The 27633-nt window shown below is 53.2% G+C and overlaps 8 protein-coding genes across 8 annotated transcripts; 4 read left to right on the top strand and 4 right to left on the bottom strand.

Moving 5' to 3' along the window:
- Positions 1-67: 67 nt before the first annotated feature.
- Positions 68-896, bottom strand: QC761_605762 (uncharacterized protein; the record flags this gene model as incomplete). The annotated part of the gene is made up of 3 exons (XM_062881024.1): positions 68-478; positions 556-620; positions 650-896. The coding sequence occupies 3 exons, from the start codon at positions 894-896 to the stop codon at positions 68-70; spliced, it is 723 nt and encodes a 240-aa protein (XP_062729268.1).
- A 1441-nt stretch (positions 897-2337) lies between these two features.
- Positions 2338-3553, top strand: QC761_605759 (uncharacterized protein; the record flags this gene model as incomplete). The annotated part of the gene is made up of 4 exons (XM_062881022.1): positions 2338-2389; positions 2503-2604; positions 2677-2729; positions 2788-3553. The coding sequence occupies exons 2-4, from the start codon at positions 2533-2535 to the stop codon at positions 3551-3553; spliced, it is 891 nt and encodes a 296-aa protein (XP_062729267.1). The 5' UTR covers positions 2338-2389; positions 2503-2532.
- A 4011-nt stretch (positions 3554-7564) lies between these two features.
- On the top strand, positions 7565-9664 carry HSP60 (chaperonin; the record flags this gene model as incomplete). The annotated part of the gene is made up of 2 exons (XM_062881021.1): positions 7565-7796; positions 7857-9664. 2 exons carry the CDS (start codon positions 7565-7567, stop codon positions 9356-9358), a joined length of 1734 nt encoding a protein of 577 aa, XP_062729266.1. The 3' UTR covers positions 9359-9664.
- A 179-nt stretch (positions 9665-9843) lies between these two features.
- Positions 9844-12072, top strand: COF1 (cofilin). The gene is made up of 5 exons (XM_062881020.1): positions 9844-10612; positions 10970-11167; positions 11268-11341; positions 11407-11455; positions 11523-12072. Exons 1-5 carry the CDS (start codon positions 10610-10612, stop codon positions 11661-11663), a joined length of 465 nt encoding a protein of 154 aa, XP_062729265.1. The 5' UTR covers positions 9844-10609; the 3' UTR covers positions 11664-12072.
- Positions 12004-13188, bottom strand: QC761_605730 (uncharacterized protein; the record flags this gene model as incomplete). The annotated part of the gene is made up of 2 exons (XM_062881019.1): positions 12004-12862; positions 12919-13188. 2 exons carry the CDS (start codon positions 13186-13188, stop codon positions 12275-12277), a joined length of 858 nt encoding a protein of 285 aa, XP_062729264.1. The 3' UTR covers positions 12004-12274.
- A 1019-nt stretch (positions 13189-14207) lies between these two features.
- On the bottom strand, positions 14208-17922 carry QC761_605720 (uncharacterized protein; the record flags this gene model as incomplete). The annotated part of the gene is made up of 2 exons (XM_062881018.1): positions 14884-17922; positions 14208-14797 (listed from the first exon to the last, which is right to left on the bottom strand). The coding sequence occupies exons 1-2, from the start codon at positions 17426-17428 to the stop codon at positions 14208-14210; spliced, it is 3135 nt and encodes a 1044-aa protein (XP_062729263.1). The 5' UTR covers positions 17429-17922.
- QC761_605710 (uncharacterized protein) lies at positions 16040-20413 on the top strand. Its single transcript, XM_062881017.1, has 2 exons — positions 16040-19317; positions 19376-20413. Exons 1-2 carry the CDS (start codon positions 19176-19178, stop codon positions 20278-20280), a joined length of 1047 nt encoding a protein of 348 aa, XP_062729262.1. The 5' UTR covers positions 16040-19175; the 3' UTR covers positions 20281-20413.
- Positions 20414-23494: 3081 nt separating this feature from the next.
- On the bottom strand, positions 23495-27608 carry QC761_605700 (uncharacterized protein; the record flags this gene model as incomplete). Its single annotated transcript, XM_062881016.1, has 3 exons — positions 26851-27608; positions 25634-26633; positions 23495-25574 (listed from the first exon to the last, which is right to left on the bottom strand). Exons 2-3 carry the CDS (start codon positions 26218-26220, stop codon positions 23495-23497), a joined length of 2667 nt encoding a protein of 888 aa, XP_062729261.1. The 5' UTR covers positions 26221-26633; positions 26851-27608.
- Between the last annotated feature and the right edge of the window lie 25 nt (positions 27609-27633).

Here is a 27633-nt window from a genome sequence, read left to right as displayed (position 1 = left end):
CTCAGCATCCTCCTCCCAAAGAGCCCCATTGCTGAACCTGACACAGCGGCTGTACCTGCGGCTTCGCCTAAATTTCCGCAGGACAGACCACACCAGAACTGTCGCCTCCTGGTCCTTGCCTTGCTGCCACCTCTCCAGCCTCCTTCGGCGCCGTCGCCTTATATCCTCCCTCGGATTCATCGTCATCATTATCATCGTCCTCGTCATCATAACGCTTAACACGATAATCGACCAACCCTTCCCATTCGAGTAAGTCCTCCAACTCAAGACTCTGACGCACAAACATCTTCATGTCCTCCCCGCCCACAACCAGCGTCTCATTGCTCTCTACATTCTCTATCCACTTCTTGAACTTGGCCGCTATCCTTGCTGACGCGGCAACTTTCTTGCCGCCATGGAAAGAATAGAGGAACTTCTTTGGTTTGGCCGAAGAGCAACGAATCGCTGTCCCACAGATAGCGAACCCAGTAAGGGAAGTCTTCCAAGTCATGCCATCGATCGAGGAAGACCACCTCACAAGTCCAGTTGCAGTGATTGCGAAGTTGCAATTGGTACCCGAGAGTGATCGCGGGAATCGAAACGGTGAAGATTTTGATCCAGTCTCCATCCTCCTTCTTCTTCTCCGTCTTCTTCACCTTCTCCTCCTCCTCCTCCTCCTTCTTCTCCTCCTCCTTCTTCTTCTCCTCTTCCTTCTTCTTCTCGTCCTCCTTCTTATCCTCCTCCTTCTTCTTATTCTCCTCCTCCGCTTTCCTCTTTTGCTCTTCATCGCGCTCCTTCTCTGCCTCTAGGTCGGTTAGATCATCGATGTTCTCGCAGCCGTCACCGCCGTCAATGGGTGTGGGCTCATCAGTTCCATCTACGTTGTCGACCCTGCCAGGTCCATCGGGTCTGATCATATTCTTGCCATGGTCAAGGGTGGCTTGCAAGGGCTGGGGCGCATCATCAGAGTCATGGCTAGACTGGCGGTCGTCTGTTCCCTTAGACTGCTCAGCCTGCTGGATGCTTGTGTTGTCCTCAGGGCTTGCTTCAATGGTATCATGTTATTTAGGTAAGTAGGTAACGTGGCTTCATGGCTTCCAAGTATGTCACCCGGCAGGCGCTGGATCAAAAGGAGGTGCCAAGACATGCAGTTGCTGTGCCAACGCACGGCCCCTTGTCTTGAAGCCCCCTTTCCTGGATGGCAAACCAGGTGTGAATAAGCTTTGCAAAAAGAACGCTGATCGAAACAGATGAGAAGAGCTAGATTAAATATAAACCGTCCTTAATTTCCGCGTTGAATTAATTCTGCTTGAAATGTTGGGCGCCTGGATGTTTTAGAAGTTGGACTGCGTACCAGCGTCAAATGATTCCTTTGACAGGTGCTTCTGGGTTAAATACATCAAAGACAGGCATATGCAACTAAACTTTCATGTCTTTGGTGCCGTATGTCTATTGCTTTGTGGTACTTGCCGGAGCAGGGCAAAGACGTTGAACAGGCCGACGCGTCTTGTCGTGTATATCATCTTGAAGTCTCTCTCCATAGCCAGACTGGGACAGACTTCATCTGTCACCCACTACCAGACTTGATCTGATATAATTAATCTTCACACAACTTGAATCTTTCAGAAGGACTCGCATCATCTGTTCCACTTCCACCTTCCTCAGTCACTCATTGCTTGCTGGCCAATTTCCCATCTCCAATAGGACTTTCAGGCAACGAAGCTTGCTACTCCTTTTTGCTTACATCCCGCCGTCAACCAAGTATCACCACGAAGGGTAAATCGAAGCGTCTTGTTTGACGACAGTAGGCCCGCTTAGGGCGCACCAGTACATTATTTCTGCTATCTTTCGGTCCTTTGCAGAAGCCTGCTCTCCTCTTCCGTCCCATCATCACCACCCTCCCTCCAGGTCCCCAACTGCCACACACATAGCAGTCAGACAGGTGTTTGACAGACAAATTCACTTGCTCCAATCTACCTTGAGCGCTTTCCCCCATTGCCTTCAGACGACATCTCGACTTCAACTCTGCAACGACTGCAGAGATCTCGCAACCTCGACATCACCACTCTCCACTAGGAACCACGTTTGGTAAGTCGAATCCTTCTGCTATAACCATCCCCTCCACTTCTCTCTCCCCCTCGCAACTCCCCTCTCTTCTTGCCCTTGAACTCCCTCGCATATTGTCTGCGAGAGTCGAGTCAAAGTGGTTCCCTTCTTCGCTTCCGTCGAGTCCTACAAGCCTGAGGCAGCCACGTCATCCTCCTCGCCTGCCCACAAGACGCGACTCCGACAAAACTTGTCCGTCCTACCCTTGTCTTCTCCCTCCCCCACACACTTCCTGTCCTCGACCTCACCCAGAACAACATCTTTGTTCGAGATCATTCCACCACCTACCACATTACCTCGCAAGGTACTTCACACAGCCATTGCGATGATCCCACGACTGCCAAGCGGAATCTCGAATTCAATTTGTCGTTGGATTTTTTCGACTCGTAGTAGGCACCTCCACTAACTCTCCCACAGAAACGAACCCCATCCTCAAAACAGCCAAAAATGCCTGCCCTCGACGCCGAGCAGCACCTCAGGTTCCTGTTGTCGTGCGTCAAGCACGCCTCAGCCGGTAGAGTAAGTCCCTCTCCCTCCATTTTTTTCTTCACCACCCATCACTAACCACCACCACCACCACCACAACCACAGGTCAACTTCGACGCCGTCTCCCAGGAGCTCGGTATCGTCTCCAAGGCTGCCGCGTGAGTCCTTCTTGCCCCCCCCCCACCCCAACACCATCACTAACCCTCTCCTCTCCAGCGCCAAACGCTACGAGCGCCTCCTCAAAGCGCACGACCTCACCCCCGCCAACGTCCCCAAGAACGGCGAAGCCAGCGCGGCCAAAACCCCCGCCAAGCGCAAGCGCAAGGACGACCCCGTCCCTGTCAAGCCCGAGACGGACGAGTCGGAGGAGATGCCGATGATGGCCAAGAAGAAGACTGCTGCTGCCGTGAAGAAGGGCGGTAAAAAGGGTGAGGATGATCTTGACGATAAGAACAATGGTGGTGGGGTGAAGATGAGTGATATTCCCGAGTTCTCTCGCCATCTCCTTGACGGGAAGAAACAGGAGGAGGGTGGTGAGGTGGAGGTGGAGGATGAGGATGAGGTGGTGTATATGGGGGAGAGTTTTACTGGTATGAATGGGGGGCAGCAGGGGGTGAAGAATGGTGGTGGTGGTGAGGGTGGTGGTGAGGGTGATGGAAACGGCTGGAATTTTGCTAACCAGGGTTTTTTGCTTTCACAGTCAAGATCTCCTCCGGTGATGATGAGCAGCGGGAGGAGGGGGAATTTGATGGGTGTGAGGGGGGAATCTGATCCTTCTTTGACGCCTGTTGCCTCTCTGCCTCGGGATATGGGGTTTTTTTCTCATCATGTTTTGGAGACGCCTCCTTCTCAGGGCGGTGTTGTTGGTTATGATGGCTCTGGTTCTGGTTCCGCGGCGTTTGTTGCTGGCGGGAATGTGGACTTGCAGCGGATTTATCAGGAGCAGTTTGGGGGGCAGGGTTATGAGGATTGGGGGAACTAAGGGATGGTGAGATGGGGGGAAGGGACATGGGTTACATGGGGTTGAGAGGGTTTCACTTCCTTTTCGGCGTTGATCTTTGCATTGAGGTTCATGATCGTGGTGATTTGGGGTTGATGGGAGTTGAGGTAAGTTCGTCGGTGTTGACTCTCGAGAGATCATGCTGACGATGGGGACAGAACGATTTGGCACGAGCATCATGGTTTGATGACAGAGTTCTCTTCTTTCTGAGTCACACCTCGACAATCACAATAAGGCGTTGGGAAAAGGTTCAAGCGGAGGATTCCGGGACATCACTGCCAAAGGCGTTGGGTTTGCTGGCGTTGGGTTGGGTTGGCAAGGATTTCTGCCGGTTGAGCCGAGTTTCTTTTCTCGAGCTGACATTGTCCATACGAGACAAATAAAACTGCGTTGATTTAATCTCTGGGGCTTTGTGTAATGCCTATGGAGGTTCTATGAATTTCCCTTCTCTGCAGGAGACCTCCATGGTGTTACACGAGGCATCGGGTGCTTGTGATACCTCCAGGCTTCTAAGGTTTCTCTACATAGGTAATTGTCTGCCTAGGCTCCACTACCTTCCGGGAGACTCTGTTTGAAGTCGCACCGAGAAATCGAACGGATTGAAAAGTCTTTACCGGGTATCGGAGAGACGAGACACCACCTTATTACCATCAGTCTCCCGCCGTCCTTTTCTTCATTATCTTTCCCTCTCCAGCATCTTGTCTTTGGTATTCACTTCAGCCTCTTTTTTTTTATATTTCTTTTTTTAATTCTTTTTTTTTGCACCAGCATTCTCACCTCAGCGACTTCTCTTTCAACATCTTCCTCTTCAGCATCTTCTTCTCTTTAGACCGCTCTTTATCATCACTCTACAACATCAATCTATCATTCAACATCTCAATTCCCGACGTTCCTCTTCTCTCGTCAGTTTCCACCTTGAGTCTTTCACATCTTTCCTTCTCCTCCTTCTCTCTATATGTCTATTCAACAACTTCAACATGACCCACGTGGTCCAGGCTTCCAAGCCACACCGGCATCCCAATTGGCGTCAACCTTTACCTACGTTACCTCACCTTCAACAACCTACCTACCTACCTGTTCCTCCGTGACGACTTATCAACCAGTCATTACCCACGACGGCCTGTGCCGTCCCAGTCCACCCACAAACTAGACCATCCTCCCGAGGGTGATCCTGCTGTGACAAGATCATCTGCACGGCCGAAGCCGAAGAGCTCGGGATTGGCATTCTCAACCACGCCTTGTGGGGGTGCGGGAACGGTCAGGATCATAGAAGCTGCCGAAGTTGCACAGATGGAGAGCGCTACTGTCACTTGCATTCGGAGAGGAGGGTCTGCTGGGGAGACTTCTTCAGTTTGTCCCTGGACTGGATGCCTTTGCAGAAGACTGGCTCCCTGGTCACATGGAAAGACTTTGAGCCGTCGAGGCAGAAGGCGAGCATGGGGCTGTTCCTGGGGTATCCTTTCTTGCGACCACAAAGCGACGGTTTGTGATCCGAGGACTGTTTTAAACACGGGGACACAAACAAGACTTCCACATTTTTAGATGGAGGTTCTTTGCCCTTTTCTATATATACACTCAACACCTTCAACAGCTCGGCACATAGCCAGCCCATTTTCTTTCTCCCCTTTTCTCTTTCACCTCGTACCAGCGAACCACCACCTCGCCCCCTGCTGGCCCCTCACCAACCTTAGCTTCCACGGAAAAGGAACACCGGCCTACCTACCTACCTACCGACCTTTTCTCCACCTTCACCCAACCCTACCCCTCACACACACGGGCAAAGACCCCTGAGCCTCAGACACACCACCCCCCGGCACCCAGGTGATAGGCTACGAGAGAGTTTCTCATCAGGAACACCCTGCCATGACAGCACCACGCCAGCTGAATCCACGACCTGGCCTTCGCGGACGAAGGCGGCGGCAGAGGGAGCCCGAACCATGGAAAAGGCATACCCCCCCACCTTACCTTACATACCTTTTTCCCTGGCACTTTTAGGCTTCCAAAACAAGCAGAGATGCTGTGCGGGACCTCCAGAAGAGCGCGTTCTGTTGTTTGATCTAGGCGATGATGATGTGGTGGATTGGAAAAGTAAACGGCGGGCGACGTGTTGTGTTGCGGCTTTTGTTGACTGAGCACGAGATCGGGTATGTGACATGTGACATGGGATTGTGCGAATTATTGTTTTGTGAGCGGTCTGTTGCGGGGAGGGGTCTCAGATGGGAGTTTGGCGTCTTTAGAAGTGAGGGGGAGTCGGGATGGACAAAAATCAAAAGAGAGGGTTTATTTCATGTTGTGTATGGGGGGTGCCGAGGATGGAAGACGTCGTCTTCCCCAGGTATGCTTCCATTCTTTTACCTGAGCACCTCCATTCACGGGTTCGCAGACACACCTTGTGGTGGTCTCGTGTGGCTGTCTCGTTTTCCCATGCTTTTTTTCCTGCTTTCGGCGAGGCTTCTTCCCCACCATCAGGAACCACGCCCACCAGCCTATACCAGGCCTCGATATCAGCAATGAATTTACGATCAACAAGAGATTCGATCTCGGTGCTCTCCCACAGCTCAAGGGGAGAAGTCAAACTTTCAGCAATGGAAAGACGCCGTGGAAATTCCATCATGTCGAAGGACTCGCTCTATGTATACTCGACGCCAACAACAACAACAACAACAACCTGGCTTTTGTGCCAACATTTTCTTTTTTCTGGTTTTCTCCTTCTCTCTCAGTTTGACTCTTCCACCGCACCTTACCTACCACCAACCGGTTGCCACCTATCACCTACCAACCACTCTACCGGTCGCCACCACCGGTCCACCTACTTACTGCACGGCCAGTTACATTCGGCCATTCCAACCCTCGACATTCCGCCGTCGAGGACCATACCCAGCCTGCCGTCTCGGTCCCGCGTGAGAACTGCCGTTTGTGAGGAGCAGAGAGGCGATACACCTTTGTCTGTGTGGAACGGGAGGAAGGCCAATAAGGGACGTGTGTGGCTTGTCGATGATTATTTTTACTGCCAATCTAGACCAACGGCTGGAAGTAGCTCTTCTTGCTGGGTGGGGGTTTAGGCTCACTTTGTCATGATAGGCTAGGTCATGGGTAACAGAACAAGCGAGGTCGGCTGCGGAAGAGAGATGATACTTTACGACATGTTGGAGATGCGAGGATGGAGAGTGGGTGACGGTTCATGGGAGGGCATTGCTCTTTGCATGTTTTCAGAGTTCAAGATACCGGGTGAGCGGAAGAGAGCGAGGGAAGCAGCAGGAGATATGCGGATGGAAAGCAAAACATGTTTCATGAGCGTAATCTGAACACCATCACGACCTCAAACCATCGGCATACTTGTGATATGTCCCATCCACCATGCAGACTGCTATCGTCGGTTGGTTTGTTTACTTTGGTCGTCGGGGAAAAGGGGCTGGTTCGGCTGTCAGCGGAAAGCTGGAGCTCTCGACCCCACTTACCGTATGCCAAGATTGGAGAACCCGGCTACTCGTGGGAGGGGGGGGTGATGCAACAATCCCGCAATGCGTCTTTGGAGAGTGGTGATGACAAATTAGGGCGAGATGAGGGCTCGAGATGTGGTGCTGAAGAGCCGAAAGTTGGTGAGCTTTGTGTCTGAATACCTTCGCAGAATCTCACCAGGTAAACAGAGAGGAACAACCAAAAATGAGGACAAAAACCAGCGCTGCATGAACTCAGCGAATCGGTTTTGTGGATCTTCGATGGTTCCAGAAACACCTCCAACCAGTGATCAAGTACAGCGCTATGCCCGATCCTGCCTAGTGAACAGGGAGCTCGGGCCAATCCATTGACGAACCTTGGGAATTTTTTTTCGACATGGTTGCCGAGCGCTGACATATTTTATACAGAGTATCCCCCCCATCCTCCCACCTTGACGATCCCCTTCCGAAGCCGACATTGATCGTGATACCCAGACCCAAACCGAGCCTCCCTTTTTAGTTTGTTGCTTGAAACCGGCACACATATACCGCCACCATGCAGCGCGCACTCACGAGAGCGTCGGTCTCTTCCCCGCTCAAGGCCGCCCGCGTCCGTTCCACACAGCAGCTCCGCTTCGCTCACAAGGAGCTCAAGTTCGGTGTTGAGGGCCGCGCCGCTCTCCTTCAGGGTGTCGAGACTCTCGCAAAGGCCGTTGCTACCACCCTCGGTCCCAAGGGTCGCAATGTCCTCATCGAGTCCAGCTTCGGCTCCCCCAAGATCACCAAGGGTGAGTTTGTCCTCGCTCTACGAGAAGAATATCTCGACAGTAACTGACAGACGCACAAAGACGGTGTAACGGTCGCCCGCGCCATCTCCCTTAAGGACAAGTTCGAGAACCTCGGTGCCAAGCTCCTCGCCGAGGTCGCCTCCAAGACCAACGAGGTCGCCGGTGACGGTACCACCACTGCCACCGTCCTCGCCCGCGCCATCTTCGCCGAGACGGTCAAGAATGTCGCTGCCGGCTGCAACCCCATGGATCTCCGCCGCGGTATCCAGGCTGCCGTCGACAACGTCGTCGAGTACCTCCAGAAGCACAGCCGCGACATCACCACCTCTGAGGAGATCGCCCAGGTCGCCACCATCTCGGCCAACGGCGACGAGCACATTGGCAAGCTGATTGCCAACGCCATGGAGAAGGTCGGCAAGGAGGGTGTCATCACCGTCAAGGAGGGCAAGACTCTCCTCGATGAGCTCGAGGTCACCGAGGGTATGCGCTTCGACCGCGGCTTCGTCTCCCCCTACTTCATCACCGACGCCAAGGCCCAGAAGGTCGAGTTCGAGAAGCCCCTGATCCTCCTCTCTGAGCAAAAGATCTCCTCCGCCATGGACATCATCCCCGCTCTCGAGATCTCCAACAAGCTCCGCCGTCCTCTCGTCATCATCGCCGAGGACTTTGAGGGCGAGGCTCTCGCCGTCTGCATTCTCAACAAGCTCCGTGGCCAGCTCGAGGTTGCCGCCGTCAAGGCCCCCGGCTTCGGTGACAACCGCAAGTCCATCCTCGGCGATCTTGCTGTCCTCACCAACGCCACCGTCTTCAGCACCGAGCTCGATGTCAAGCTTGACAAGCTCACCCCTGACATGCTCGGCTCCACCGGCTCCATCACCATCACCAAGGAGGACACCATCCTCCTCAACGGTGACGGCAGCAAGGACTCGATTGCTCAGCGCTGCGAGCAGATCCGTGGTGTCATGGCCGACCCCACCACCTCCGAGTACGAGAAGGAGAAGCTCCAGGAGCGCCTCGCCAAGCTCTCTGGCGGTGTTGCCGTCATCAAGGTCGGTGGCTCCTCCGAGGTGGAGGTTGGCGAGAAGAAGGACCGCTTCGTGGATGCGCTCAACGCCACCCGCGCTGCCGTTGAGGAGGGCATCCTCCCGGGCGGTGGTACTGCCCTCATCAAGGCCTCCATCAACGCTCTCAAGGACCTCAAGCCCGCCAACTTTGACCAGCAGCTTGGTGTGAGCATCGTCAGAAACGCCATCACCCGCCCTGCCAGAACCATTGTTGAGAACGCCGGTCTTGAGGGCTCGGTCATCATCGGCAAGCTCCAGGACGAGTATGTCAATGACTTCAACAAGGGCTTCAACAGCGCCAAGGGCGAGTACGTTGACATGATCTCTGCCGGTATCCTTGATCCCCTCAAGGTTGTCCGCACTGGTCTCATTGATGCCTCTGGCGTTGCTTCTCTTCTTGGCACCACCGAGGTGGCGATTGTCGAGGCCGAGGACAAGACGCCTCCTCCCATGGGCGGTGGCATGGGCGGCATGGGCGGCATGGGCGGCATGATGTAAGATCACAACAGCAAAAGCAAAAGCAATGGTTTTATGATTTTGGGCGACTCGGTTTTGGGGGATTTCTAAAAAGGGTTTGGGTGTTATCGGATCGTACAGTGTGTGCCATGTAATCTCCTCTCTACTTTCTCTCTCTGTCTTGATAGCTGCATATTCCCTTACGGCACCATGGTGGCATTGTATATTACGATCACACTGGGTTAGAGTAGAGGTAACAGACCACGATGTAATGATATTTCAAAGAGTTAACTGTGCAGCGAGTGTGCTCACTTTCAGTATGAGAGTGAGAGTGAGAGTATGACTGAAAGTGAGATGTGAGGGCTGAGAGGTGAGGTGGGACGAGGCGGGGTGCTCAGCCATCCCACCCCAATCACGTAAGCCCCTGTGAGTGGTCGTTCCTTTGTCACCGCCAATAGCAACCCCACCAACCTGACCCTGCCATCTTGTTGTTTTTCAGGCTGCGAGCTGCCTTGCTGCCCCTCTCCATCTCCCCCTCCATCCGTTTCATTATCGCTTCGACCTCCACTGACCGCGTGTCTCATTTACTCCTACACAACAAGGACCTTCCTGTTGAACCGCTCTGTAAGTTTGTTTCTCAACATCTCCTTCTGTAACATCTCCAGCTTCTCCGACAGCCGTCTGTCCGTCTGTCTGTCTGTCTGCTCAGTGCAATCAGTGGCTGGAGGGGGCAGCTGGTGTTGATGAATTGGGCGAGATGATGGAGGTCCATGCAAGTGGGCTGTAATATTAAACCCCTCTCTCGCCTTCCCTCACCAGGCGCAAATCAGGCCCACTTCTTTCTCTTGCTTCTCCTTTATTGTCATCTACACACTCTCTCTACCTAGCCAACTTTCTTGTTGTTTCTGAAGAAAGAGAAGAAGAGCGTGTTTTGCTGCCTGTTCTATTCTGTTCAGTCGGATACCTATCTGATTACGAGTGTGTATGCGTTGCTGTTCTGTTATTGCCTACCTATATTCCTCTTGCTTCTTCCTCCTCCTCCTCCCCCGCTATTCACTGCTGCCCGCTGCCACCGCCGCAACAAGCCACTACCACTCACTACCGACCACTTGCTAACTTTTTTGTTCTCCTCTTACTTGTAACAGCTGCCGAATATCAACGGTTTTTTTCTTTGAGGACACACCACACCACGCACCCACCAACCGAGCCACGCGATTTACTGCTTGCGCATCACCGATTGAGTTTCTTTTTTTTTAAGGGAGTTTAGACAACAACCACAAGAAAACCGCAATCATGGTGAGTTTTGGATTTAAAGGGGAGGCGGGGGGGGGCGTGATGGGATTGGGTGCTTGTTTGGTTTTGCTTGCGCGCATGATCCCCGCTTGTTGTTGGATGGGAGATGATGCGCGCCGAGGGAACGAACAGCTTTCGAGGAGGTGGTGTGCACGATAGCCGACGACGACATGATAGCTGACATGATTCTTTCTCTCTCGCAGTCTCAATCCGGGTTAGTAGTACCGCCTTCTGTTCTATGATGTCCAACTACCCTTCTGCGAGCGAGGCCCACCACCGCCGAATCGACCGTCATCACAGCCCAACATACTCCCCCCTCTGAGTCTTCCACCACCAACCCAGATGGCTAACCACACACATGCATCAAACAGCGCCACCGTCAACGAGGAGTGCATAACCGCCTACAACGACCTCAAGCTCAACAAGAAGTACAAGTACGTCATCTTCAAGCTCTCGGACGACAACAAGGAGATTGTCGTCGACAGCACCTCGGAGAGCGGCCCCGAGTACGACGACTTTCGCGAGAAGCTCATCAACGCCAAGACGAAGAGCAAGACCGTATGTCCCTTTTTTTTTTTTTTTTTTTTGGTGTCTCAACAGCTATCCCTACCTTGCCTCTCTCCGAGCTATGATCCCAGCTGACTGACACAAAAAACAGGGCGCCGTAGGCAAGGGTCCCCGCTACGCTGTCTACGACTTTGAGTATAATCTCGCTTCTGGGGAGGGTGTCCGGTTTGTTTCCCCCCCTTACTTTTACTACTCCGGAATATTGTGTTGATTGATTTGGAAAAAAACAGGAACAAGATCACCTTCATCGCTTGGTCCCCTGATGATGCCGGTATCATGGTATGCTTTTCTTTTCTTCTTACCCCCCAACACAGTAAACTCATACTAACATGCTCGACACAAACAGGCCAAGATGGTCTACGCCTCCTCCAAGGAGGCCCTCAAGCGCGCCCTCCCCGGCATCGCCACCGAGGTCCAGGCCAACGACGCCGACGACATCGAGTACGATTCGCTCGTCAAGACGGTGAGCAAGGGGACTGCTGCTTAATTTTTTTTTTTTGGGCGGCGCGGCGGTCGAGTTGTTGTGTGACAAAGGAGAGGGGATAAACATGGTCATATCAGAGAAATGGTTATGTTGTTATACGCGAGTAAGCGGGAAGGATGGTGGTGGTGGTTAGGGTAGAGGAGGAGCATGCTGTAGTTGTCTGAACTGATATTGCGAGTTTGTTGCTTGTTTTTTTCGTTGTTTTCGTCGTGGTTTATGCCGAGTATTATTCTTGATGAAGAATACTGAAGGGGTTGTGCTTGTTTCTGTCTAGTCAACCCCCCGTTTCAAGTCCAAAGTTGGGGATAATGATAGTCGATGAGGAGATATATTCACCGGGCCTGTCATTATCAAAATCACAGATAGTTACATCTCGATAGGTCCTCGCAAAGGATAATCTACACGTTCAAGAGGCGGACGTATGTGTGTGTGTGTGTATGTGTCAACTATCTTTGGAGTTCCTCGCCCCAGAATCACCACACCCAACACGCCAACGTTTCTAACTGTTTAAATGTGACAGATGACTTTGCTGGGTGAGCGGACTTCGCAACCTCAACTAATTAATGACCATAGTAGCTACCGTGTTCATACCACCACTTCAAACCCCCTCCCCCTCACGACCTCCAAGCCAATCTAAACCTCTCCACCGCCTCTTTGGCCACACCCTCATCCCTAACCCTCTGCTCCAAAAACCCCTTCAAATCAGCCCAAAACTCTTCGGTATCCAACACCTCCCGTCCACTTTGCTGTCCGGGCGCCGCAACAGGTTGTTGTTGTTGTTGTTGTTGTTGTTGTTGTTGTTGCGGTTCCGCTTCCTTACTGTCCACCTCCATTTCATCCTCCTGTTTTGGCGGCTTCTGTTCCGGCACCGACGCCGCGCCCCCAATGATCATCAACCCCAGCTCCAGTTGTTCTTTCCCGTCCCCCGCTAGGACATCCTTCAACGTTTTGGAGTCCTGAGCAGGTTTCTTCTGGTGCAGCAACTTTATCTTTTGGACTGGGACACCCGTTTGGAGGGAGATCGCGTTTTTGATATCCAGGACTGAGGTCGTGCTGACCGGAAGGGGGGAGGGGAGGGTAATGGATAGAGGTGGGTTGCGAGGGGAGACGGCGGTTACGGTGATAGATTCGGGGGGCGCCTTCGTGGCGCAAGTACGGCGGGTGAATTTCTTGGGCAGGGTGGGGTGGTGAGGGAGGGTGTACTACTTTATTAGCAAGTTAATCCAAAAAAAAAAATTAGGGAAAGGAAAAGACATACAGGAGTGGTGACTGTATACTGACGCGGATCCTCAACGTGGTCGTGGGTTATCTTGGACGGGATACCCCCCAGCATTGACAAAAAGGATTGGGCAAAGGCTAGCTCGGTCATGTTCACGGCTGGTGTTGCTTCTTCTTGTCTAGAGAAAAAAGAAGACAGGAGGTGGTGGGTGAGATAGGGATCCAGTTTTGTTTTTGTTGAGGAATAGTGAGTAGTGAGTAGGTGAGGTTGGTGATGATGATGGTGGTGGTAGTGGTGGTGGTGCTGCATGGAATGATTGCGAACCTATCCGCTACCTACAGCCCGACGTCAACGGCACCGGTCAGTGGTGGGGGCAAAAGGTGGGGTCGGGATGGGCTTATCTTATCAGCTTGCAGGTGACACTTTGAGCCTCAATGACACAGCAGAGGTTGGATTCACGCCACAAATCCACTGAATAAACCCTTGACTGGCAGGTGATCACAGAGTCAAGAAGCTCGAGGCTAATTTCTCAAGTGTGAGTGATACCTATAGTAAAGCTAAGCTGAGCTCCTTTGACAGGCTGGGATCTCCATGCCTTCGACATCATCTGACAAAACTCGTACATATTATTAAGCCAGCAAGCCAGAGCTACTAAGCCCGGCCTCTACAAATGGTCATAACTCGTCTATCCGTATCATCTATTCATCATCACCGTCATCAACGTCGTTACCAAAACGCCCGAAAAAGAAAAAATCCCACACCCAGTGCCCACCCACCCATGTCCATCCATCAGTTTCAATCGTGTACAAATCCAGCCCTTACAATCCTCTCCCTCCAACACTCCTCGCTCATCTCTTCCATTTGCCATTAACAGCCATCACCACCAAGTCCAATCATTGTCTCAAACAGACAAATAGCATGCTCCCGTAGCCCTTATATATCATTGTTGTTGTTTTTTTTTTTTGTGTGTGTGTGTGTGGGTGTGTGTGTGTGTGTGTGTGTGTGTGTGTGTGTGTGTGTGTGTGTGTGTGTGTGTGTGTGTGTGTGTGTGTGTGTGTGTGTGTGTGTGTGTGTGTGTGTGGTGTAGTGTTGAATTTTTGTATGTCCGACCAGGTAATGCCGAAAAAAAAAGAACAAAAAAAAACAAAAACAAATGCGCCTTTGCCTTTGCCCATTTTGTTTGTTGTGATAAAAGTCGTGAGTCATGGTCATGTCGTTCCCGAGGTAATGCAACCCAGAAAAGAAAACCTCAAATACCTGCTGGCTACGCTTGCTAACATGCAAGTAGCCTTAAGAAAAATTGAAAAATTGTTGGGTATCAAAAAAGCCTAATCGGCAAGGCTCTGCTTGACAATGTCGCGAATCGCCCACTTCCAGGCATCGCCACGGTCCACCTGGTCGCTGATCCAGGAGGAGCACTTCTTTCTCCAGCGGTCCTCCTCTTCCCGCTGTCGACGAACAAATTCGGGGCCGACGTCAAACTCCTCGCCCACGAGCCAGTCGTCCTTGATCTCGCTGGCGCGCCCGTTGCCACCGTCGCTAGAGGCCATGGTACGCTCCTCGAGATCGGGAATGTCCTTGAAGACATCGTCTTCGTCATCCAAGGCGTTGAATCCATCCATGGCGTCAGGTTGCTGAGCCTGCTGCTTGCTCTTGCTGTTGGACTGTGGCCCAAGCTTGAGCCAGCACATGGCTTGAGGATCGAAAACCATGCCGCCCACAACCTGAACGCCCTTGGTGGCGCCGATGTTGGTGATGAGAGCCGGACGCGGTGTCGCGTTTTCCCTCTCTCTCATGACATATCTTGGCACCGAGGTCGTAGAGGGGGTGGTGGAAGCCGGGGCCTCGAAGGCGTGCAGCACATTGTCGTTGCCCTCCCACTTGAAGGTCTCGGGGTTATAAAACATTCCACCAACCGCTGCGGGCATTGTTAGAGTTCTGCATGAAAAAAACCAAAAACGCGGTGGGAAAAAAAAACTAAAAAAAAAAAAAAAAAAAACTCACTCTTTGCCTCTCTCGGGGGGTTCAGATTGGATATCAAATGGGGCTTCGCCTGTGGGGATCTCCGCATTTTGCGCGTACCCTTGGCCGTTAGAGTCGGTGGCTGGGAAATATTGAGCGTACCCCTGACAGACGATAGCTGGGCGACCCGCTGAGCCGTTAGTGGGGCCAGCGGGCCGGAGGGGTTGCGTTGAGCGAGACTGGTTTCCCGGGCAATTCGGCTCGCGGTGGTATCGCGGGCAAAGCTGGGCACGCTATCGACCCGGGGGGCAACAAACGGTGCAATGGGCGACGGGGTCGTGATGGCCCGATCGGGAAGGATGTTTTGAAGAGTCTTGCTCCGCATGTGCGTCTTGGCCCTGCCGCTAACGGGTTGCTTGAGGAACTTGGCCTCCGCCTGAGTCGATGTCGGCAGATCGTCAAAGGCATCCAGTTCGTGCCCGTCACCAAAGTTCTTGACTCGGCGCGGCATGCTCAGTTTGCTCCAGGCCCCATCGGCCGTGGCCTTCTCAGACGGGCGATACCTGCGCGGACTAGGCGAGCGTATTGTAGACCGAGAAACCGTTCTAGAGCCTGGCCGGTACTCAATACTGGTTTCGGAATCGTGTCGCCGGAACACCCGCGACGACTTGGCGTTGATGTTGTGCGATTGCGAGAGCGACGCCCCGGCCGGGAGAAAAGGCACAGGCGCTTTGCGGGCTTGGGCCGCCGAACTCTCAGAGGACCGCAAATGCTCGACCGGCGTCTTTGGCCGGAGAGTGGGAGGGCCTCGTGCCGAGTAGTCCGTCCGGGATGGGGGGCGCTCGTACCCCCGGACCGTCGCCGAGCCTCTAGCAGGAGATGGTAGATTTCGCAACGCAGGCAACGACCTCTTAGATCGGAGCAGCTGAGCACTTGTGGTCGTTGGCCCGGCCTGTCTAAGAGCCAGCGAGGTCTTTTGACCAAGTTCTCTCCTCCGAGATGGGGTGGACGGGGCGGGGGTGACAGTCTGTGCTGAAGACGGAGTAGGGGGGGTCGCGATACTACTGAGGCTGCCCATGCTAGTCGCGCTGGCGACTGAAGACTGCGCCGAATGACCAAGACCGCCTCCCAGGCGAGACAATGATCGTCTGCTGTGAGTGGTGCGAGCGATCGGCCCACCGCTCTCAGAGACAGGCTCCAACGAGGACAAGGATGATTGAGTGTTGGACCTCTCGTGGTTCACTGCCGGACCCATGGGACGAGGCAGGCGAGAGGTGGTGACAGGCTTGTTGGTGAATTTGAGGGCGACAGAGGCCTTGGGACGGGCCGGACTGATAGGCCTCGTCTCCTTCACCTGAATGTTGCGATGAAGAGTTAATTTACGTGAGTCAAAGACATCGCCATCGCCAAGAACGAGGCCAGCAAGGAAATCCTCCTTCTCCTCTTCCTTTTCCTCCTTGATCGGTGGGACGGGAGCAATGTTGCGCACAGGGGAGCGACTGCTCTGACGACGACGTCGGAGCCTCTCTCCCAAATCCAGCGGTCCATGAGGCAGGATAATGCCCTCAAACAACTCATCCTCGCTCTCGGTAATGATCGAGCTTGCTATGCTGGGACTCATGGCCGAGACGGAGGAGCTACGGCACGACATGAGATCGCGACGAGTGCCACCGAATCTTGTCCCGAGACTGCCTTCGGCCCACTCAAAGTCATCCATCATGGTGTTGAAAGTGGGCGTCTTTGGCACGTCCCTCCTTGTCGACAGCTGAAGTTTTCCATCCGAGGGAAGTTCAAAGTCCTTTTCGAAATCATCCTCTCCATCGGCGGGTTTGTCAATGTTGGACTTTTTCGGGGTCGGCGGGGTGATCAAAGAAATGGGCTTGGGAGTCTGGCGCCTCTTAGACACTTTGATTGTCTCCATGCCATCTCCGAAAAAATCATCGTCGTCCTCGTTGTCGCGGAACCGCTCCAGGTCGATGTAGCTGTTGCTGATGGAGGACGAACTGTTCTCCTTGCGATCCTCCTGAGCAATGGTGAGCGACTTCCTGGATGGCTTCAGAGGGCTGTTTGTTGTTGAATTACTAACTTGGCGCAGGACTTCGGGGAACTGGGAGCCATCGCGGGGCTTGAACTGGAGCGACTGGCCCATGTCGGGAAATTCGAGATCGTCGACCCAATCCTCCTGGATTACCTTTTTCAATTTTCTCCCCCCAAGACGCTTGATGGTGCCCCCCATAAGGGCGGATGGTGGTACATTTTTGGGGATCGGAACGCCGGCCTTTTCGGCAGCTGCGATGGCATCCAGGGTGGACTTCTCATCGTCGCCGGGCAGGTGGACCTGCTTTTCCTCCTCTCCATGGATGGACTCGAACTCAGATCGGAAGGATGATTGCGAATCGCGACGGTTGGTGGGAAGGTTGGCCGAGATGGACTGGCTCTGAAAGGTGAGATCGTCACCATCAATCACAAAGTCTTCATCGTCCCAATTCTCAATCTCGTCCTCGACCGGCAGACGAGCTCTTAGACGTAAGGTTTCCATGGCTGGTGATGTTGGAACACTGGTTATTTGCAGTTCAGATGCAATCATGGGCGATCGCGACGGCTACTGTTGTGTAGCAACGATGGGCGATCGAGTCAGTAATGAGGATTCATAGTCGTCAACACGTTGGCATCGGCCACCCGGGCAGGCAATTGTTTTCCTTTCTCAGGGAGCAATAAGAACAGCTAACGGTCGCATAAGGTGTACAGGTGTAAAAGTCGGGAGGAGTGGTTCCGGGTCGGTAAGGAGTGTAGGTTTGTTGTTGGTATACAAAGCAAAAGAGGCAAAAGAGACAAAAGAGAGCGCGATACAGGGGTTATGCTGCGGGGGAGGGCTATTTCGTAATTGCAAGAATGCAGGAATTTCTGCTGCTCGTGCGGGCTCTCTGAGGTGACGTTGTGGTGGGAAGTGGTCGAAAATGAAGAGGCGGGATGTGGTGCCTTGGTATGTGTGGAAAGGTGTGGCTGGCAAAAGAGAGAGAGATGGGAGAGCGCACACGACGCACACAGAGGCAGTGCGGGCGGGTGCTTTTGGTGGTGAATCAAAAGGTGGGTGGGAGGCGAGATGCAATGAGACACAGAGTGGGTGCAGGCCCATGCCCCCCCCCGGCTTGTCCCAAGACTCCACCGGCCACCAAATAATCCGCAGGGGCCGGTTTTAGCACCTCAACCCCCTCCAAACATGCACAACATCGTCTTCTTTGTGAATCCACTCCCAGCCAAACATTCCACCCTTGCTGGCTTCATATCTTCATCAACTGATATATCTGTCTACACTCCGTGGCACTCCAGGAATATCTAGCCACTCCTCCCCTAAATGTCTCATGCAGTGCCTGTTCGGTCTGCTGCCGTCTGCAAAGCATGCGAGTCGCGTCCATGACGCGCAAAAACACGAACCCCCCGCCCTCCAATAGCAACAGCTGCCACACACTCAACACTTCTGTCATCGGGTTGACATTGGAGCGCACTGACGGGCACAACAAGAAAAGAAAGTAATATGATCAGATGGCAATCTTATTAACACGAGTCACCAAAATACAAGAGTTTATCTCTCCTCCATCTCTCCTCGTCGTCTTCGTGGGACCATAGCAAGTGTGCCACATGGTGCAAAGTGAGCCAACCTCTGACCTCATCGGTATTGGCATCGGAAACCACTGTCGTCCTGCCTTTTTGCATCGCTTGTTGCATCGGCATTCTGAGATCGGCACACCAGCCTTTTGCTGTGTTGGGCAACTATTTGATGCCTTCATTTTTCGATCCTAAACCAAGCGTTATGGAAGTCTTTGTTGTGTGCTGCTATAGCTACCTTACAGCTATTTGCTGAGTTTAAGCTGTGTTGCCTAAATTTCTAGGACCTGAATCCCTGGAGTCGCCCTCGCTGCCTGGACCTGCTTTTCCCTCTTATAATCAAACTCCATCCCCTATACCATTACAATCACCACACCCCCTTGCATCTGATCCCATTCCGTATACCCTCCCAAAAGTCTCGGCTTCTTTGACTCATCAACCGAAAAATAGCATTGTCCGCGAGCTTCCCGCCTTCCCCGCACCCAGACCGGCGAGCTGGCTCCGGGCCGTCTCTCAAAGCATCAAGGTTCTGCTTTCCTCACGGCGCCGTTGGCTCAAAACAGTCAACTGCTATACCTTCGGACTCTTATTTTGCTCCTCCTGAAATCTCACCGCTCGTTTCAGCCGCTGTGGCACCCAAATCGTCCAGCAATCGGCGTCACTCCTCCAGCAGGAACTGCAATCCAGTTTTCTATTCCAAACACCCATCCCGCCCTCGTACACACAATATGGTAACCCCTCACATCATACGAATCCCCAGGACCGACCAGGAGGGGGCTTACGTGCTCGGTCAAGTCACTCCTTCCGGATCCAAGCCGCTCAACGTCAAGTTTGTGGCCACTGACGGATACGCCCCATTCATAATCAAGCGTACGTTTAATTGTAGCACAGGAAAAACCCGAGCCATGTCGTGCTAATATCACACCAGTGAGGCACGACCGTATTGGCGAATACAGGGTCAGCAACAGCCCATGCTCACCCGAAGAGTGGGAAGCAATCTTGAAATCCTTTCTTCTCAGAGGGGACCCGGTCGAGGGCATCGAAGCTGGTGCTGAGGTCAAGTCGGAAGTGTCGCTCACTATTACTGTCAGGAGACGAGTACAAGGTATCAACCAACGTCTCGGAACTCTGACCCTCAAGTACAAGGAGGATGAAGAGGTCCAGCTCTTTGACTGGTGCGGAGCTGTTGCGTTGGAGCGGGAAAAGTTCCAAGAAACTGTGGCTACCGAAACGGCGAAAGTAACCGACTTGGAAGCTAGGATCACGGAGCTCAGAAATCAGCTGGACGAACTCACACAGGCAAAGAAGGATAGGGAGTCGGAAATCCTGGAGAAATTCTGCGATATCCTCAACGAGAAGAAAGTCAAGATTCGGGAGCAGCAGCGGTTGTTGGCTGCGGCGCGGCCAGGATCTTCTGGCCATGCTATCTCGGCTCGTGTGGCGGAAGTTGCCAGCAGCCAAGCAGACAGAAACCCAGCGCCATCACGACGAGCCAAGAGGAAGGCTTTGGAGGATGCTTCGGATGGAGGGTCGTCTGACTCGGATGATGGCTTTGCTCGGCCGGTTAGTGATGCTGACAGGATGGATATCGATACGCCAGAGCCAGCCAAGGTCAGCGCCGAGGGTGAGGATCGCCAGACCACCGATGATGACGCCACGGGTAGCGAGCCTGATGATGACGAGCCTATTCCGCCGCCACGAGCTCAACCAAGGAAGCCTGCGCCAAAGAAGGACGGGGCGCTGCCTACGAGGCATCATTTGAGGAACACGACGAAAAAGGAAGCCACTCCTACACCGGGGAGTGAGACGGATTCTGGTGATGACGAGCTGTGATTCTGGATGGGGCAGAGTTTGTTTCTCAGTTCAACACAGTTATGTGTATTATTCTCGGATAATTACAAGTCAAAAGTGGTATAACAGTTGGTGAACATGAGCAGCCACTCCTCCACAGGGTGGCGTTTCTGAAAACTTCCCATGGCTTTATTGCCAGACGAGTTCTTCTATTGTGACAGATCACAGCTCGGCATGATGATGAGTCGTCTTCCCAATTCTGAGACAATTCTCATACGTGGGGAACGAGCCAAAGCCAAGACGGCAGACTTGCGAACTCTTCAAAAGATACCATCGCCATTCGTCAGTCAGTTCAGTGAACTCGACCCAACTCGTGGATCATGTCCTGCCTGCTCATGACCGCGTTCATGGGCGACACATCCATACGGGACATTCCCTTGAATGGACCATGACCCATCTTTTCTGGGATGAACTCTGACCTCAATAAACTTTGACCCTCGATGAACTTCAACCTCGCCGCGCAACGAGGACATCAGGCCTGATGTGATTCACATATAAGTATTACCATGACGCAAACTCATCTGAGTCATATTGACCTGCTCAGAGCTACTCCTCTGGGAGACTTATCATTTGACTGGGAACCGGCGTTGACCCAATGTTATACACGACATCGTGAGAGAATGGCTCACGCTACCAGGCAGAGAGTGTGACAGCTGCCGCCGGACTATGGGCTATCAGACATCAACTTTAGTCTGCACTAGATGCAGGCCGTGGCATGACATGCCACCGGAGTCCAAGACTTTGTCTTTTCAAGTGCTCGAGGGGAATATTGCCAGCCGTCGCGATACCGGGGGCTTGACACGATGAACTTGGGGGATCAAACCGTCAACCGCAGAGGACGGATCATCTTTTGGGTCTTCTCAGGTTTGATGATCCTGATGTGTTGCCAGAGATGTGTACCAGCGCACTCCAACTTTCTGAACGGGACTCACAAGACCACGGACCGCACGTGACAGCTCCGATCCTTACCTCATGCACTCTGCCCGTTCCCCTCACCTATGCGTGCTGCCGAGTGTACCTTGCCGCATCCTCATCACCAGAGCCATGCTCTTCACCGTCATATCTTGCAGACAGACCCTACCGCCCTTGAGCGATCGTGTTCTTCATCTCCAGACCGGCATGGCCATGCCTGGTGAAGACTTTGACCTCGTTGACTTTTCAACCACCAAACAAATTCTACAAAGCATGCAACTTCTACAACTGTTGCAACTGGCGCAGCTCAACAAACGTATCATCATTTGACATTACAAAACTGAACCAAACCAAACCAACCTGAACGTCGCCATTCATTGACAAAACCAAACCAAACGTACCATTATCTTCAACCCGCTTCAACAGCAACACTATCTTGCAAGAGAACCAACTTACCTACTTAGGTAGTCTACGTCTAACACACACCTCCCTCCCCTTAGCTTCCAACCCCCAGACATCGCCTTCCCCTTCCCTTTCCCTCCCTTTTTATATATATTTTTATAGCTCACTTCACCTCACAGCACTGTACATGTCCATGACGAGAAAGTGTTTCCCGATCTCTGTGGTGAAACTCTCTTCCCTTTCCTGATAACACCTCCCTTCTACTGTGTCTTCACTGTTAACCTTTTCACATCTCAGCAACGACGGCTTCTTATGACGGGGAAGGCTGGGTGATTCCACGTGATGACAGCTATCCTCGTGATGAAGTGGTCTTTTGTTGCTTTTGGGTCGTGAGCATTGGACTGGGTACTTGGGCGGGTTTGGTATCGATGGGTTGGGGAGTTGAGGGGTGTGTGGTGGCGGTGTAGTGGGATCTGGGGGATATGCTCTTTTAAACAAAAAGAAGACTCTGGGGGATCTAAAATCATCAGATCAAAATTCCTTTGCTTTTCGAATGTGGCTCACCTGTCACCCACCCGTGGGATGGGCTGTGAGAAAAGGGAAGACATTACCTTTTTCAAGATGGGCTTGGTTTTGCTGGGCTGTCGGGGAGAAGGGAAGGAGTTTGCTGCTGCTTAGGGGGCGTGGGCGGGGGCGGGAGGGGTTATTAGGATGTGGAATGGAGAAGAATAGTGGTATTTACTCAACTTTTATTAGACTTGATAAAGGACTATGAGATTGTTACTATCATGAATTATCAAGTGATTCGTAAATGGACTCTTGTTAATATTGCAACTTCGAGACCATCAAAACAGTGGAGATACAGCCACGATTTATCACCGAAGAACTGATGGGTATCCATAGTGAATGAGATGTATGAATTGCGGTCACAAACGACTTTGTTTCTCCCCTACAACCTCAGGTATATTCGCATTATACTCACTAACCACCCTTCCTTTGACTAAACCCAACAGGTGTTTTGTTACCTGCGTGAGGAGGTAGTTCGCCTGCTATGCCCTGCATGAATCAGCAAAGCAAAAAGGTCTGACTGGGAAGGAGCTATTGTTTGTGCCCGTGAGATAGAAATGGTGACTGAGAAAGACACTTAATCCCCCAAAGTCAAATCTTCAGAACTTAATGATAGAATGAGTCAAAGATTGCGTTTACAAAAGTACCTACCTTACCTAGTGTGCTCAAAATAGATATAACCTCTCTCCATGGACCATCAACCACGGGTCCTGCACCCTGTTAACCACCGTAGATATCATATCACGGCCATTTTCACACCTGCTGTTCAGATCACAGCCAACTCATCTTCAAAATTTCCAATAGCTAACAGGTATCATTTACATCCATTTTACCCCCCGGCTCTCCTCACAGGTACCTCAAAAACATGGCTGGTATCAAGTCCATATCTCGCCGCCCCCCCCCACCCAACATCACAATCTCATACATGACCCCCCCCGGGGAACAAAAGAACAACAACAACCCATATTAAACAAATCCATCCATTCATCCATCCACAGTCTCTCTCTTTCCAAGATGAACACTCAATATCACACACCTCAAATACAACAACAACAACAATAACAACAACAACACCCCCCTTTCTCTTTGTGAGTTAATCCGCTTTCCATCCCCATATCTGCATACTTGATTTATGTCTGACAATCCCATTTTACACTTGAAACAAAACCTTTAAACTCCCCCATCCCCATCCCATACCATTCCCATAGCAAAAAAAAATCAAAAAGAAAAACCCTCGCTGGCAACAAGTGGTGTGGTATCCCGCTAACAAGATAAAATGATCAACAACAAAAAAAGTCAAACAAACAACCCATCCTCATCTCCCCGCCCGCTCCGAGTTCCGTCCTCCTCCTCTGTCACGGTCTCGATCCCGCAACATATCCCTGTCACGGTGACTTGGTGGGCCATCCCTTTCTCTCTCACGCGGAGGGTGGTCCCGATCTCGGTCTCTATCCCGATCTCTATCCCTCACGCCTCCCCGTTCTCGATCCCGATCACGATGTTCTCTCGGCGGAGGATCTCTTCCACCGTGTCTGTCTCTCCCCTCATCTTTCTCCCTTTCCCTCCCACCACCACCCCTCTCCCGCCCAACCCCCCCCCCATCCTCCTTCCCCCCCTCCCCAACCCACCTCCCTACCCCCTCACCAACCCACTCCACCCCCTCCCCCTTCGCCCACCTCCTCATAACCACCAACGCCTCCCTAACAACCTCCTCAACGCCCATCCCCATAACCCCCCCCCTCATCCTCAGCCCCGTCCCCTCCCCCACCAAACCAACCAACCCCTCCGCCTCAGCCCACATCCTCCCCCCCTTCTGCACCACCCCGCCAACCCGCCTAAACCACACCCCCGCGCTCCCCTCATCAAGCATGAAATACGCGTGCACAATCTGATCCAAACAACTCGCATGCAGCTGGCAAGCCAACGCCTTCAAACACCTACTCTGCCTCACCCCCTGTCTCCCCCTCAATTCCGCAATATGCGGCAGCAGCGACTCCCACATCTGGATATCCCCCGACTTCCCCGCCAACGTCCTCGACAAATTCAAGTTGTAAAAGGCGAGGAAATATGTTAGGACCATCTCGAGGTGGAGGGCAGAGAGCCGTTTCTCTTCTGCGGGGGAGGGGTTTCCATGACTAGACTTGGAAAGGTCATCCCGCGTGTGCTTGATCTTTGTCCCCAAAGCCACAAGCTCCTGGTGGATTTTCCGGTGGTGCTCCGACTTTTCGATTGTTTTCGGGTCGAGGGGTGCGACATCCCTCGTGGGGGGGCGAGCAGCAGCAGTGACCGCCTCGGCACTCCCAGACACTGCCGCCGTGATGCTGTGTTTCAACGGGGTTGTCGAGTTGGGGCGGAGAGGTGTAGGTTGGGAAGCACTACCACCCTGCGGCGGTACCCTCAACGGAGTCGACGGACTGTTATGGTTATTCTTCATGAGCTCCGCCTTGACACCCCGGGACTTGGGTGGTATGACCGGCGGAGGAGCGGGGGGCTGCTCAATCTCATCCGCCGGCCGAGGCCGTTTTCTCGCTGGCGGCGGCGTTGCTTCCACACTGATCGACCGCTCCTTCTTGAGGGCGTCCTTTGCCGATTTCGACGGCAGACTCAACAAGTCCTTGGCCCGCTTGGCGTTGGCCTTCTTCAGCTTCAGGGTCACGATCCTGCTGGGTCGCGGGGGCGGCTTCTCCTCTGCCGGTGGGGGGAGTGATATCAACGGGGCCGCAATGATGGTCTTTCTTGCGCTGCTAGGAGACGATTCTGACTGACTCCCCGACTGATTTCTGGCCGGCGTCTGGTTGCTCTGTATCAAAGCCTCTTCCACAATCGCGGGCAGCGTCGGCGACAAAAGCTCCGGCAGCACAGGCGGTTTCCTCTTCTTCGCCGGCGGCGGGCCCCCGTCCGCCTTTTGTGATCGCAGTGGCGCCTTGTCCGCCAGCTTTCTCCTCGGCCTGTGCTCCTCGAGCTCGGCCTCCAGACTTGGGTGAAGTGGTGATAATAACTCGGGCAACAGCGACTTCGTCAACCCTTCTCCTTTTCGAGGAGTGGATCTGCCACTATCTGGCCGGACTCTCGACCCATTAACTTGTATTGTTGATCTCGGAGACGCAGTATTTTCTCTGTCCCTGTCCGTCGACGCAGGCGCCAAGCCATTCGTGGTTGGACGCAGTGAATCATTCTTTGTGTCTCGCTCTCTTTGTGTTCTCTCAGGGACCCCTCTATCGCGACCCCGTGGTGGTTCCGGTTTTGGCTGCCGGCCATATTCGCGGTCGAGCTTTGAGGTGCTGACCTGCTCGCTCCTGGGTCGCTTTTGTGGGGGCAAGCTCGATTCAGTATCCGCGACACGTTTTCTGCTCTCGGGTTCGGGCTGCGACCGTGGCGGTGGGGGATGTTTACTTCTGTCGTCTCTGTTAGCATGGACGGCCACAACAGCGACCTCTTCCCTCTCAATTCGTACCTGTCCCCATTCACTTCTGGCCGTGGTGGCCTTTCCACCCGGGAATCCGGCCGGGAATCTGTCTTAGAAACCACCCGACGCGCATCTGACCTCTCCACTGGCTTCAAACTCTCCTTCTTCACCACAACCTCCCTCTCCCTCTCCCTCTCCCTCTCCCTCGATGGCGGCGGTGGTGGCGGCTTGTGAGCACCACTCCCGTTCGCCACCCGGCTCTCCGATCTAACCGGCGTCTCACTACTACTATTATTCCCCATGGGCGACATGGGCGACTGCTTCCTCTTCAACGCCTCGGAAAGCGTTATCTTCTTCCTCTCGCCCGTCTTGGGGACCGGTCTGGGCGGCATCTGAGCGGCCTGCTCCTCCTCGACAATGACCCACGGCGGTACAGTATACAAAAACCCACGCTCGGCATCGGACGAGAAGGTCTGGTACTGCAGGCGGGCGCTGGGGCCGTTAAACCACCACTCCTCAGCCTTGGGGTACTGGCGGTTGTGGTACAACGAGAGATGGTACGGGCAGTTGGGAAGAATATGCTGGGCCACGAGATCTTCTGCATTCTTCTTCGCTCCATCCATCGTTCTCTTCATTGTTGGGACATTTGAGCGCTCGTATCTTAGTGGTGCGGTCGGTCGTGTAGCTCGTTTCTCTAGTTGGTGACGTCTCGTTGGCGGTGCCTTTTCTCTTCTCTCGTTGCCGCACAAAAAGTGGAGGATGCGGATGTTGGTGCGGTGCGTGTTCGATGATGGGGAAGAATCCGGACCTTTGCTTGGTGGTGTTGGAGGTGGAAAACCAAACTTTCCGCGGCCCAAAAGGCAGGTTTGCTGTTTAAACTGCTGGACCGTAGTCTGCGGAAGCTTTGGAAGGAACCTGAGGATGCCAACCGAATAACTGCACGCAAGCAACCGAAGAAGAAGAACAACACAATGTCAAGCTCTGCTTGGAAGGTGGTGCGCAAAGCAACTAGAAACGAAGAAAGCTCGTGCGCGCGCGCGCAAATTGTCTGCCAGGTCGCGACCCGTCAGTCAGTATGGTCCCCTGTCTGTCTTCGATAACCTCTTTTCCCCCGGCGCGCTTCCCGCAAAGAGATCAAAAATAATAATAATAATATTGCCCCCCTTTCGAGTTGAATCAGAGATTCGGGTCTCACTCTGCGGGGCAATTGGGTCTTTTCGCATCAAGGTTTCCCCAACGGGCAGACAGAATGTGTCAACACGTACCAAAAGTTCCCGTCAACAAGCTCGGCGGTAGCGACAAGGCCTCTCTGGCGTCAGTCCGTGACAGAAGAAAATAATACCGCCTCGCGATGTCGAAATCGGTGGTTGTCCTCCGAGTTTATCCCAGCCTCCGAGAAGCGACCTTATCTTCGCGGCTCAGACACGAGCACATCTCTCGAAAAGACAGTAGGTTGGTCGTGATGTTGCCCGCATATGATGGCGACAGGGCAACGGGCTGGTCAATCGAACGGGCGCGGTAGGTATGGGAAGTGGAATCGGGGGTCGAGCGTGATCACGAGCCGGCTCGAACGTGGGAAAATCGGAGATAGTATCGTGCGGTCCGGACGTGGTGATGTTGAGGATGGTGTGGGCGTGGGTGTTGCTGTGGGTGTGGGCAGCGGACAACGGACAGTACAGGCAGTGGACAGTGGGAAGCCGAGGGTGGATTCCCGCGGGCGGGCAGCGGTGCGCGAACAGTGGAGTCGCCGGGGACCGGGGGCAGCGAACAGGGTGACAGGGAAGTGTCAGTGGTGTGCTCCAGCTCTGTTTTACGGGCGGGTCGACCTGAAGCTGTCTGCGGAGTTCTTGGCTCTTTCTGCGCTGGGTACTTTTTTATTTACACCTAGGACATGTTCCCGTCTGTTCTTCTCATCGTCACAGGTACACCCCCATCCATCACTGTTCCCATTCTTCCTAGGTACGGAGTAGACAGATAAACAGTCACTCGGTTTGGAAGAAACAAACCATCTCGGCCTAGCGCCAGCCCATCACCCGGCACTTGGTCCG

The sequence above is a fragment of the Podospora bellae-mahoneyi genome, chromosome 6 (genome assembly GCF_035222275.1).
Source record: "Podospora bellae-mahoneyi strain CBS 112042 chromosome 6, whole genome shotgun sequence".
NCBI lineage: Eukaryota > Fungi > Ascomycota > Sordariomycetes > Sordariales > Podosporaceae > Podospora > Podospora bellae-mahoneyi.
This window is presented reverse-complemented; position numbering and strand designations above follow the sequence as displayed.

Coding starts and splice junctions, on each gene's coding strand:
- COF1 (XM_062881020.1), top strand. Junction 11,342..11,406: donor GCTTCTGGGGAGGGTGTCCG/GTTTGTTTCCCC, acceptor GGAAAAAAACAG/GAACAAGATCACCTTCATCG. Junction 11,456..11,522: donor CTGATGATGCCGGTATCATG/GTATGCTTTTCT, acceptor CGACACAAACAG/GCCAAGATGGTCTACGCCTC.
- QC761_605710 (XM_062881017.1), top strand. CDS start 19,176: ATGGTAACCCCTCACATCATACGAATCCCCAGGACCGACCAGGAGGGG. Junction 19,318..19,375: donor CGCCCCATTCATAATCAAGC/GTACGTTTAATT, acceptor ATATCACACCAG/TGAGGCACGACCGTATTGGC.